We start from the raw sequence: 13,931 nt of genomic DNA on the forward strand, positions 1-13,931 counted from the left end.
TGTCCAGGGCTGGTGTCTTCTTTGACATTCTATTTTCAGCTACTATTGAAATTAAAAGGAGTGCACATATTAGTATAAATACTATATTTATTAAATATCTTTACAGTTTATTTAAATGTATTTACAGAACTATTCCTGCATAATTTATATTTCAGACATCCAATTCAGGTAACTGCCTCTTGTGTAAGACAAATAATGATAGTCTCAACAGAAAGCAGCAGCTTATTAGTATACACAAATTCAAATTTGCTTCAGTATTTAGCCATCTTTGCCACAAACTACCTTTAACAATTAAAATTTTGACATCGACATCGTTGAATTTCAGTTGAGACATTTGATTTTGCAAAGGATTAAGTTTACTGTTGTTTTTTTTAACAAATAGAATCCAAAGGCTTTTTGTTTCAAATTTTCAGTTTAATAAGTAGATCTTGGTTTTTTGATATTGCAAAACTTGTTAAATGCAAGAATGTGATACAGTTTCCAGGGAAATTAGATGCTGTAGCTTCTACCAAAGATAGCCGATATAAGGTGACAAGGAACCATGAACTCACCCAAATCACAAACATTTACAGTTCTAGCCGATCTTGTTTACAATCTCCAAAACACTCAGAACCGACTCAGTAAATTCCCACCATTCCTGCCTTGTTTGTGTGGTAGGCTGGTGGTGCTGAAGCTGGTTTCCATCTCCGAGCTACTTGTCTGTCCAGAACAAATGGAGCTGACAGGAAACTCTCCCATCACGCAAAACGTGAACTCTAGTTGCTAATCTAGACACGGTCCAACTCCCAGACATGCACACCTGGAATGGATTCTTTTGTGACTCAGTACCCATCAGTCGTGTCAAGCCAGTACAGTAATTCAGTACAAAGAACTTGTTTCCTACCCCCCTCAATTCTCATTTCAGTTTTGAAGAGCCTATGGACTCCACTGCATCTCCATTCAGAATTTTTTGTGCGCAGACAGCTTAAGTTCATAGGAAGAAATAAGGTTCTGATATGTTTAGAGTGCACGTTTTAAAACAGAACAAATAAAAATTTCAAGCATGTGATAAAAATATTTTTTTTATATAATACAGTATTGCTTTATAAATATAGATGGAAAAGCTATAAACTTTACTGGTCTTTGGTGCATCCAGAGAGGGATAAATAATTTGCCATTTTGTTAATTAGAAATCCAAATTTTCTCTTTTCTTATAAAAGTCCATTACATGAGGCAAATGTGTATGTTTTTATTCTGCTTGATTTAAAATATAATTAACACACACATCTGGTTCAGAATCAGACCCACCAAGTGGTATAGGTCAGCCACACCCATGGAGGCTTGGGTCCTGTGGCCTGGAATTCTAGGGTGGGTCTCACACAGCCTCTGACCACCGAGAGGGGGTAGAGCTTCTTGTTAAGCAGCATTCAACCAACCCCCAGCAGTAATAAAATTAAGTGCATAACACAAAAAGGACAGGGGAAAGAACAAAACAGAAAAAATACATTCTATGTCACTAGTCTACAGGCCAGGTCCAAAGTCACTTCCTCTGTGAAATTCAATTCTTGTCCCACTATTGTCACCATCACTGGAACAAACACATTGTCAACTTCTAACACCTTTTTCTCAAAAAAAAAAAAAAAAAAAAAAAAAAAAGACGAAGTTGATTAAATGAGTTGTGTAACACACCACCAATCTAGCTCAACAAAGATTGTGTTTGATGGGTTAAAGGAGAGCAGACAAAAGCCAGTAACTTGACCGGCACTGCTCCGACCAACATTTAAATGTAGGCATTGGAAAATTAATGCAGATATATCCAGATCATAAGGCTACATACCTCTGACCAGAAATAATTAAAAACCCCGAACAAAAGAACTGAAGTCATCAGCCCAAGTATAAATGTATTCTTTTCTACAAAACCCTTCTGGATGCAACTTTCTTCACTTTTTAAATACACCAAGACTGCACATAGTTTGTGCAAAATAAATACCCTGCTACTTGCCACTCACGTGTCTGTGGTTCATCATAGCACAATGATTTCTCATTTGTTTAAAACAGAGTTTCCCTCCATTCCCCCCTCCCCCCATCTCCTCTATCAAAGAATTCTGTTTTGTCAAGTTAGGGTAGTTAAGGCATTCTGACATGTAATTAAAGGTGATTCAAAATAGATATCTAACATTATGCCAATTTAGGAATAGTAGATAAATTACTGAACGGCTTACAAATGAATAACTCATTCTTATTATAAATGAAATGCCTGTTACAAGCATGATGCATTGAAATATAGTAATGACATGTACATGGTACATGTTAAACAATTTTAAATAAAACAAAAGCTTGACAGTTACTCAAATATACAGTACAAATTCACAAAACAAAACCTTTTAAAACAAGTTGAGGTAACCTCAAACATAAGTTTTAATGCAATAAACCAGGGAGTAAGTATCTCCTTTAGAGAAAAAGACTTTCTATATTCTCCTCAAGTAGATTCTCATCAGGTTTAATTGCATTCTCATCTATACATCAATGTTACCTGACTTATATATAAAACATGGCTTTAATTTAAGGATTTCTAAGTATATATATTTTTCTACCACCAGGTTAATGAAGGAAGGAACTGACCCAAAAATATATATCTTTACAGCAGTCAACTTGTCCACAAACCTTAAAAATAAGTTTGACTTGCAGATCACAGGAAAACTGAAGGTGGGTAGTTTTATAAGGAACTATACACTGCAAAATGGCTATTTGGAAACTGTAAACATTAAGCTTGATTCAGAAACCCCTAAATTTCTGTTTAGGGCAACTGCAAATGTCAGATCATCACTAGAAGTTTTGCATGTGGACTTTTGTGCTGCTGCCCCACTGCACACGGTGCTCTTCCCACGTGCAGTCACTGGTGCATGCTCTACAGAAAGCAAGGCTGCTAATAAAAGGTCATAGTAAGACTATGGGGAGCATGACCATCAAAAACCAAGAAAATTCAAAGTCACAGCTGTCCATTTGTGACCAACAGGCCTGTGGGCCTACAGCTCCTGCAGCATCGTGTCAGACAGCCGGGAGGAATTTCAGCCATAACATGAAATTTCTAGGCTTTGTGGCATTTTACAATCTTGAGAAATGTTTCCATTAACAATTTTTGTTCAGGAGTCCCCCTACCCCACCTGCAGATCAGGCCACCAGCCTGTGGTTTGGACTAATCAATGAACTGCCAAAACTTTAATCACAGGAGCACAGGTAAGCATCTTTGAAAAAGCACAAAACATTTGTATCCACAGAACTAAAATGAATTTCTCTTCCAATCTGTAACAAAAAAGCCTCCTGGGATCAAGATTTCATAACCCAGGGCAATGTTTTAGAGCAGAATTATAAGCCCCTGAAAAATAGGAGTTATAATGAAGACATAAAGCCACACCAATCACCCTAACGAAGACTGCTTAGGGAGTACATGGGTAACACTTCTTGACAAATAATTTATGTTTCCAGCAGATGCATCATAACATACGACTTGTGTTAGATTTTAAAAATCCCTTTTACACAGTGTCATTTTGAATTCACTTTACCAACAGTACTCATTTTCAATATTCCAAACACTTTTTAAAAACTAACAGCCATTTTGGCTTTGAAAATCTCCATCCCATCATGAGAAAGGACAGTGAGCAATGGAGGCCAGTCTTCAAATCCTGATTCTCTTCAGCTGCTGCTGGCAGATATGAGCAAGTGAGTGACAGTAGTGGTTCTCAACAAAGATCTCACTGGGTCTCAGAAAGACAGGCGAAGGCTGATATCACTGGCCATCGAGATCAGTGGCAAAGAAATGTGGTCCTGCCAGCAGGATCAGCACACGTGGCAGGGGGGAGCTGGGGGTGATGAGGGAGAGATGGAAGTGACATCGAGGCGAGTCAGTCTGTATACTCAGCCACTATTGAAAGGAGGACAGTGATGTCATCTGGCTTTCCACCTAAAATGAGAATGGAAATGTATTACTATATTTCAAAAGGAAAAGTCAATCAAAGACGTACATCTAAGTAAGTACTAGGAGACAAAGTCTTGCATTTCAGATAGTTTTGGCTTGTCAATATATCCTGGCAGAAAAAAGAAAAAAAAAATTGACAGAGTTACACAAAAACAGCAAGAAGGTACATGTCATTTACTTGAAGCTTTAAAAAAAAAACCACCTTTCCTGGAGATCTGTTAAAATGGCCACCAGTTAGTAGAATAAAAAAAAAAAAACAACTATCTATACAACACAGTGAACCCGAATGTAAACTACAGACTACAGTTAGTAGTACAATTATAACAATGTTTCATCATCTGTGTAACAAAGGTACCACAATAATGCAAAGTGGCAACAACAAGGAAAACTGTGAATGAGGGGGAATATGTGGGAACTCTGTATTTTCTGCACGATGTTTCTGAAAACCTGCAACTTCTCGTATAAAAAAATGTAAATTTTTATAAATGGTCACCCACATCCTCTGTTTATATCAGTCATAGTAAAGACAAACTCTAGTTATAGTTAAGATAAATTCTGCCTGACAAGGTTACATGTTTCTACCCACAGTCTTAATTTTGACAAACATATCCACTGTTTTGAAACTAAGTAGGCTTGTATCCTAATCTGCAAATAGCTATGGCATGTGCTATTTTTCTATTTTAATATTTCCTGCAGGGATAAGAAATGCTTTACATATCCTAATAATACAACAGCAAGAAACTCCCTAATTTTACCAATGCTGGGATGCGAGCACCTACATGCCGTCCCGGCCCTCCCAAGGTTACGTGTCCCTCAGGAGACAGAAGGACGCTCAGTCAAGGACAGTTTAATGCTGCTTTCCTTTATAAAGCCTGCTGTGGCAATCCGGCAGACAGATACTGTCAGCGAGTCCCACAAAGCCAGAGGAAGGGAAAAGTGAAATGTCAGACACGTGAAGGGCAGAATGCTGGAGGGTTAGGAATGTCCAGCCTTTCTGGGCAGAGCTCAGAGCTTTCTGGGCTCAAATCCAAGCAGTTCAGTGGGGGCAGAACAGGCCTCCAGGTCCCGCCTGCTTCCGCAGCCATGAAGCTCAGTTCTGAAGGGCCTCCTCGGGGGAAAGACGGTGGTGACAGGCACGCGCCCTCGCCCTCTGGTGCGGAGCCTGCTGCCCTTGCTCAAAGCCACAGCAGGGAGGCCGCGACAGGACACTCACCAGTCTCGCCCCAGTGCCCTAGCTCACCTCGCCCCACGGCCTAGAACACTCCATCCCACTAACACCATATCCCTAATTAGCACTTACGACCTTGCCAAAGAATGCTTACCTCTCACATTCAATCCGTTGTCACATGCAAACTGTGCAAAAGGTGACATGTAATTTGGGTCATAGGCCAGCTCGTGAGCTTGCTCAGCAATGCTTCTTGCAGCCTGCTGTATACTCTCATAGTTTGAATTCTAAGATGAAAGGATGAGGGAGTTATTTTTACTGTAATGCTTCATATGATTTCTGCATGTAAGTATCACTGAAGACAGTAACATTTATCTACATAGTTGCCATCATGTTTTATTCCAGATAAACATTAAAATATTAAACCAGAGGGACATAACCCCCAGGAATGAACCTGGCCCTGGCAGCGAGGGATTGAAAATGCCCACTGGACAAAAAGGGGGAAAAAAGAAAGTTAACAAGCAGAGGTCACAGTGGCTGAGAGATCCCAAATAGAGTCGAGAGGCTATCCTGGAGGTTTCTCTTATGCAAGCTCCAGCTAGACGTCCCAAATGCCACAGTACACCATGCCCTTACCAGCAGTAGTCCCCAAATACCTAGGTCCCTACCTGAGATTCTATAAAAGATTCACTAAGTTTTATCTCTCAGAAACTTAAATCCACCAGAGTGCTCCTATGCCAGACAAGTCCTAAAACCCAGAGGCAACAGCCTGTTTAAGAACAATCAGATGCAGCCCCCTCCCCATGGTGTCAACACCCCCTTCAATATGAACAAGTTAGGGTGCTCACTGCCTAGACACCCCTGCAGATGGAGAAAGAGATTAAATGAGAGGAAGGGGTAGTGACAAACAAGATAAGATTTAACCAAAGGTCTATGAATACTGAAACATTATGTAAATATATATATATATTTTTAGATGTTGGGGTGTTGGAATAGCTGGAAGGAGGTAAATGACATGGTGGAAGTGTGCCCTATAACATCCTTTGAAATTTGCTCTGTAGCTACTCATTGAATTGTGCTTTGAAAGTCTTCACCTTTCTGTATATACTCCATATTGCATAATAAGAAGAGAACTGAAACTGTGGAACTGTAACCCATAACAATTTTTGAAATTACCTATATAATTGCTTGTTGAGCTGTACATTGGAAGTTAACACTTTTCTGTACGTATGTTATATTTTACAATAATGGAAATAGCTGAAGTTAAGGAATTGTGACCCATGACATTCTCTGAAATTTGTTCTCTAACTACTTGTTAAACCATTCTTTGAAAGTTATCACTGTTATGTATATATGTTAAAGTTCACAATTTAAAAATGCATTAAATATATATATATATGTATACACATATATATACTAAACCATGGCCACCAGTACTGCCTGCATAAGATATCAACCCGAAAGTCCTTTGCTAGTGTGGCCTTGGGCCTTGAGGTTCAGATTTTCATTTTTACTTTTTTCTTTTTTCCCTTTTGAAATTAAGATAGTCTTACTAAAATGGATGGATTGAAAAGGCAGTTTCTTAAATAACCAAATCTATCATTTTATTTATTTATTTTTCAGTAAGTTTAAATCCTTGAGGAGCAGGGCAGTACATGGATTCTGTGTCTAACGACTTCAGCAGGAAGGCTGCTTCGGAATTTGGCACAAACCATATACACTGCTTCTATGGACGTGAGTTACCGTTCCCCACATCACTCTGGTTTTGTTAGCTCTGCCACCAGGAGTCATGGTGTTGTTTTTTGCTTTGCACGCATAAGCACGTTTCTTGTCCAGTTTCATCTCAGGCATAAACACGTTCAACTTTAAGAAGAGCTGTGTGTGTTCCATCTGGTTCTGGAGACCCTGCTTATTGGAGCAGCAAAAATGGCCTTGGACCACAGCCTTCCAGACAGACTTGCCGTTTTAGAAGTCCTGTGCCCAGCAGGCCTCCGCAGGCTCGAGGAGGGCAGCAAGAGAAAAGGCAGATTCTGATAGCACCAAAAGTCCTCCTGTTTGGGAATACACCTCTTGCTAACCAGGTTTGTTCTCCCTGTTTAAGAGCTGCCAGGTGCCCTATTAAAAATAGCTTCAGAATTTTGTATCAGAAAGAAAGATTCCTAACTCTGTAATCTTGAGCCATACATTTTTTTGTTTGTTTGTTTGTTTTTTGCTAACTTCAATTTCCTCAACTGTAAAATGAGGATGGGAAAATGAGATCCACTAACATTCCATGGTTCTAAATAGTTTCAATATAAGTAAGTAATACTAGGTTTCTGCCTCAAAGTCACCTCCCGAAAGAGTCCTTTCCTGACCAATCCATCCAAAATAGCACCTTGCCCCCAATCTCTATTCTTTCATCCTGCTGTATTTTTCTTCTGATTATTTACCACAAACAGTATATCATACGTTTATTTCCCTGCATTGTCTGTTTTCTTCCACTAAAATATAAACTCCAAGAGGACAGGGACCATGTCTTTTCTGCTCCCTGCTCTGTCACCACATACAGTTCAGGGCCTGCTGCATGTAAGCACCTAATATTTATTGAACATCATAAATCAGGGGTAGTGCTAAAGATTTTGTATGCAATGGCCTTAGTTAATCCAATAGGACCTTTATTACCCTCCATCTTACAGGTGAAAATATTGCTTAGAAAGTTTAACGGATTTGCCTCAAGTCACACTGGTTAGAAATAAAGACACTTATGGGAAAAGACCAATTTTCCCCCAGACACAGTAGTCTGACAAAGCCAGGAGAATATGGGAAGGCTGGGGTGTACTCCCTTCCACTTTCGGTATGGGACAAGCCTGAACTGTTTCATTCCTCGTGACAGATCACATCAAGGCCCCAGGCAGCCTGCTATGCTTGGATGGCTCTGTTACAACTATTTCCTGTCTCTCCCTGACTCAACACCTGATGGGTCTGTCACAAGAATAAGCAGAGAAGAAGCTACCAGGAGCCAACACCTTGAAATATAAATAAAAATAAAACAAAAAATTTCCTCAGCTGGACTTTTCCTACCTGTCCAACCCTACCAAATGCTTGGGTGAGAAGCCTTTCCTGCCCAAGTTTCTCCCTACTGCAAATATTTCCATTTACAATAGCTGAAAGATTAGAACTATTGCTATTTTCTTCAAGTTCACAAAATAGTTCTTTTCATGACATTGCAACTGAATCAATAAAATTCAACTGCTCAGAGAGGGCCACTCTGTTTCTAAGGGCTAACCTTTGAGTTAATTACCTTTAACTTTTTCAGCTCCTGAAGGATCATATAATCAGGCATGTTGTCAAAGAGTCCATCTGTCGCCGTCAGGATGATGTCGCCCAACTGGACATCAAAAGACGTGCTGTCAGCAGCATCTGGGCTGCAGCGAGAGCAGGGCAGGGGCAGAGTTAAGACAACCCTTTAGAGAAACAGTTCAAAGTTTCCTACAGGCCCTGGGCTACAATGCAATATGTTGCTTTGAGAAAAATGTCATTATAATAATGGAGTCTATAATAAAAAACCAGTTACTTTAAAATATCTAACCTTGAAAAAATTAATTGAAAATCATAAATACATAAGCATAACGAGAGATGACCAAGTAAAATGGCAGCTGATGATTAGTCACACGCGGTTCAAAAAGGAGGAAGGGTTCTCTTCTGAGTCAGACACTAGCACACCTCTAAAATCCTAGTGGAAATGAGTCTTTATTTCCTAATGATCTAGAGCCAAATTCCATCCTCTCTTGCTCATTTTTCACTTGTCAGCTTCCCTGCAGGCCCAGATCTGGCTCTCAGGAGGCTCTGTGATAGTAGGGGTGGCTGCTGAGCGCCGTAGGGAAGAGCAACCAGCCTGCAGAAATGGCCTCCTCTGGCTGTGCACAGTCAGCGCTGGGCCTGCCAACGCCTCCGAGTCCCTGTCATTCACCGGGCACTTATGCATGAATGTGCCCGGCACACAGGGGTCTTCAAGAAGTAACTGTTGAATGAACACATGAGTGAAGAAATACAGTATTTGACCCTTCAAACTTGGGGAAAAAACCATCAGTTTACTGTTAAACGAGGCACACAAGATGTAAACAGTGTGTATGGTAAGCAACCACTTCTGTAAAAAAGGCAGGGGGAATACAGAGACGGAGATGCTTCTACATGCAGAGAAGAGATCTGGAAGGACCAAAGCTGCTAACAGTGGCTGCCTCTGAGGAGAGAAACGAGCCTGGGGCAGGGGAAGGCAGCAGATTTTCTGCATTATCTTTTTGTGTAAAATTTTCAAAAAGACAGATTTTTTTTTCTCTGACAATGCTGGATGAAAACAGAAACAAGAATGGGGGAAAAAAAATCCCAGGTAGGGGAGAAGAGAAAAGACCACATATTCGAAGAGTTGATGGGCCCTTCTGAGGGTCTCTGCCACTTCAGATCAACCTCACTGCTTCCTGGTCGCCACGGTGACTGAAAGGTGAGATAACTGATAATCTATCTTAACCTGTAACCCTATTCAGACATTGACCCGGGGGTGGGGGGCCAGAAGCAAAACTAAGCTTGACAGAAAAACCCCAGGACTTGCATAAGCAACATGTTACAACATATGTGAAAACATTAAAAAAAAATACACACAAACCCCCCACACCTGCTGGGGATTTACCCAAAACACACTGAGAAAACTTCTAGTTCATCTTTCTCTTGACTGAGGAAAGAAGTGGTACATCTAAAAATTCCGTGATATACCTTGGCAAGGAACAAACTAACTTTCATGTATACATTTATAAATTTTGTAAAAACAGCTACTAAGGGAAAAACTGCAAGTTAAGGTTAAAATACATTTTATAGATAAGAGAGACCAACAACTAAGGAGACACAGCAGGAAAAAAAAAGACTAAAATTGGTGGAAAACAGGTCAATTCCTTCAGTGGAATAAAGAGAAACAATGCAAGACACTTCACATTTGCTCAGGCTTTGGAAACTACTCAGATCCTAGCAGTCTGGATTAATGACCAGGTTGGCAGTGAAGTTCTGCTTTATGCTGAGGTTTTTCTTTCCCCAGGAGAGTCCTCCACTGGCCTGCCCATGAGAGGCCTGCTACCATTGGCCCGTTCAGCCTCTTCTCCTCACACTCCCACCCATGAGCTTGGTGATCCGCCAGCTGCAGTTCTGTCCGTTTTGATTGAACATACTGTGCTGCGGGGAACTTTTGACTGCACTGAAACATGAGCTGGAATCACATGCTCGCGAGCTGAATCTGGGCTCCAGGGGAAGCCACCTCCACCTCACCGGCAGGCCGGGCCAAGGACTTCCCTGACCAGACTGTTCCAAAGGTAACGTGTGTAATTCCGCAGCACCGATCTGGCACTCAGAAGCCCAAAGGAGAAGCACCAAATGAATGAAAATTAAAGCACCTTTCTCCAAAAACTATGAGCCGTGCTTGATATCTGCTAGGGCCCTGGGATTCTGAGTTCTCCCCACTCCAGTATGGCTAATATGAATGTGTACTGCAGTCAACTGAAGAAGTACCTATAATCAAGTATTCTTCCAAATATGGTAAACTGCCTAAATCTGAAAGTAAAAAAGTGCTTCCCTCTCTCAAGAGCCGGCAACAGGCTTTAGATAGGCAATAATGGAAACACTGCAGTAGAGAATATGCTCACTGCAGTTAAAAGATAGAATATTAATCATTTTATCTTAGTTTGGACTTCAGATCTGGTTTAACAAGAATTATTAATTAGAGACAATAAGGCACTTGCTAGAATGCTTCTATTTTTACAAGAGGGTCATTAGCCATTTAGAAAACATTTACAAATTGCCAACATGTCTGTGCCAGGTCCTGTAAGGCTGTTAAAGGCAGTGAAATCTAAGACTGTCTTAAATACTCCGTACACTTAATAGAAAAGATAAACTTCCTGTAAAAGTTAACTCAAAAAGGACCAATTGCCGTGGAAGGTTCTTGATGATTTAAAAATAAACTGAAGGAAGGAGTCAGAAGAAAAAGAGACTCCCTCAATGTCATCACAGAAGAGCATATCCAGGGCCACTTCTGATTCCATTTCCTGCAAGTTAACTCTGCCTCGGCAGGTTCTGCGTGACTGCAAGTTCTAGCAGCTGCATGTACATGGATGGGCTGAGAATCAGAAAGCTATTCTGATAAATAAAGCAGATGTCTGGGTTGTGATCTTCCCCAACAATGTATGCAAAATCTGGTCAGGCAATGAATGGCATGCACGAACAGTGACTTGTTTCGTCAGCACAACTTACCAAATATAACTTAATGTACCATGTGGTGTTGTATGAAAAATTGTATCTGGATGTTTTGTGAGCGAGAAATAGTATTTTCACAGTCTTGTCAAATAATCGGGTGTTCGGCAGAATTCATCTTGGCTGTAATATCAAGTTCAAGCAAACTATCTTTCAAAGTCAAACTAAAAGGTCCTCCTGATGAAAACATTCTCAATGTGTCTTCTTTTCTCACAAGATAGTGGAGAATGCCTGTTCCCACAGTATTTAAGGGGGAGATGACAACCCACATCCTACTCATGGCTGAGTGGGAGCTCACCTGTCACTTAGGACCACCCCTTCGGCCTCGGGTGGCGCGATGGAGAGCTGGAAGGGAGTGTTGAAGTAGTGCTGCTGCTCATCTGATCGGTGCACGACTTCGCCACCCCTGACCACCAGGAAGCCCGAATCGCCCAGGTTGGCTGTGTGTAAGCGGTGGCTAGTTCTGTCCAGCACCACGATGCAGGCAGTGCTGCTACCTAGAAACAAAAATGACCTCCATTTATTTTCTCTTCTTAAGCAGCCTCTGCATATACTTTTTTATCACAAAGCCCCAAAGACCACATGCCATTATTTGAATCTCCTTTGCCCAAGGCAGACCTTTCTTAGTGATGCCCAGTGTCCCCTACGGATGTCAAGAGTAACCTGATCAAAGTCAACCTGGTGGGAGAAGAAAAAGGGGTTTACATAACACACAGTAAGTGGGCCACAGATGATCTGAGTTCTTCCATTTGCAGCAATAGAAAATGGCCGGTATTTAACCACATCCTTTCAACAATGCTATTATCTATGCCAAATGCACAAAAGCTCTGCAGGTTATTGAGATACTGTTTTAATAACTGAATGCCAGAATGAGAATGTTATGTTTTCCTGACATTTCTCATTAGTCATTGGCAGGAAGCCTTCTCCATGAAATTCACTAACATCTCAGACAGGGCACATAACTTAAGTTTTAAGCCAGATTTCCATTTGCTGAGGTCACAAAGAATTTTACTGGAGACAAACAACTCACTAAATTAACAAGACCAATTTCCCCAGGTTTTCCAGCTTGTGCAATCAATTTGCTCATTGGACAGGGAAGCAACCGCCTTCCAAGCAGAGCAGAAGGCTGCATGCACTTCTGATGTACATGGCTCACAGTCTCCTTCCCAGATGGGAAGCCTGGTAGTGCCTCTAGTAGGGACAACTTCCAAGTAATTACATTTAATCCTACATCTGCAGAAGAATGGGGAAAGAGAAAAATAAGCAGTTCACTAAGAAATAAATGTAACTAGCCTGTAAAGATATGAAAAAAATGATCATCTTCCTAGTAACTATTTCTGACTATTAGTTTAATGACAAGTTAAAAAAAAAAAAGATAATGCAGAGTGTTGGCAAGAGTGTAAGGAACCACACTCACTCTCTTTAGGTGGAGGTGAGAGAGTAAAATTAAACCATCTTTTTGAAACGCAATCAGCCCTGGAAAATGTACATAGCCTTTGGTCTACAGATTCCACTTGTGAGAATTCATCATAAGCAAATAACTAGAGATGCAAACAAAACTTATGTACAAAAATGTCGTTTAAGATCAGAAAAAACTAGAAACAATCTAAACATCTAAAATTAGAGGACTAGTTAAATAAATTACAGTACACTGATACAATGGAAAGCAATACACCATCACATAATGCTTGGGAGTACAGACTCCAGAGTTAGCCTGCCTGGGTATGAATTCTAGTTCTGCCAACTAACAGCTGTGTGACCTGGGGCAAATTACTTAATCTCTCTGTGTTTGAGTTTCTTCATCTATATAAAAATAGGGTTAACAGTAACTAGTCCATGGAATTGTTTGTAAGGCTTAAATCAGTTAAATACTTACATCACACAGTATCAGTTATTTGATTGGCATTAAAATTATGTTAAAGAAATATACTGAAAAGGAAAGATGATGAAGTGAAATAAGTCAATTACAAACAAGACTTAAAATTTCCTTAAAAAAACAAAAAAAGTCAATGCTGAAACTTAAAACACTACACTACCAAAATGAGTGATGTTTACTGTAAGTAAAAAACAAAACAAAAAACCCAGCTGTGTTGAATCCCAGCCCCATCATTTGCTCGCTATACGACCGTGGGCAGCTCATTTACTGTCTCCAGGCCTTGGTGTCTTCATAACAAAATGGGGAATAAAAGGACCTAAGTATCTATCTCATGGGGTAAAAACTAAACATACGTTACCATTATTCTATGCATAAACATACATAGAAAAAATCTGGGAGCATAATCACTAAAATATTAATAGTTTCTTAGTGGAATTACAGATAATTTAAGTTTTTGTTATTAATTTTTCCTTATTGAAAATGAGTAACTTAATTTATAAACACTTAGCTATAAGCATCTTTCTCATCCTGATGTTCACATCGGCACTAACCTGGCACTCTAATGCTACACCATTTAGTCCCCATCCACTCAATGTCAAAGAAAAGAAAAAAGCAGGTACTATAATTAGCAGTGCCATCAGATAACCTGCTCCATAGCTTATATTAGA

At 40.1% G+C, this 13,931-nt stretch overlaps 1 protein-coding gene across 1 annotated transcript in view; it reads right to left on the reverse strand.

Annotated features, from left to right (window-relative positions):
- Window positions 1-104: 104 nt before the first annotated feature.
- PPTC7 (protein phosphatase targeting COQ7) overlaps window positions 105-13,931 on the reverse strand; it is a 48,559-nt gene continuing 34,732 nt past the window's right edge. Inside the window, exons 3-6 of the mRNA XM_037816991.1 lie at window positions 11,686-11,884; window positions 8,401-8,524; window positions 5,278-5,407; window positions 105-3,940 (exon numbers count right to left, since the gene is read on the reverse strand). Coding sequence (XP_037672919.1) covers window positions 3,882-3,940; window positions 5,278-5,407; window positions 8,401-8,524; window positions 11,686-11,884 — 512 coding nt within the window. The 3' untranslated portion in view covers window positions 105-3,881. The remainder of the gene's footprint in view (window positions 3,941-5,277; window positions 5,408-8,400; window positions 8,525-11,685; window positions 11,885-13,931) is intronic.

This window comes from Choloepus didactylus, chromosome 23 (assembly GCF_015220235.1).
Source record: "Choloepus didactylus isolate mChoDid1 chromosome 23, mChoDid1.pri, whole genome shotgun sequence".
Classification (NCBI taxonomy): domain Eukaryota; kingdom Metazoa; phylum Chordata; class Mammalia; order Pilosa; family Megalonychidae; genus Choloepus; species Choloepus didactylus.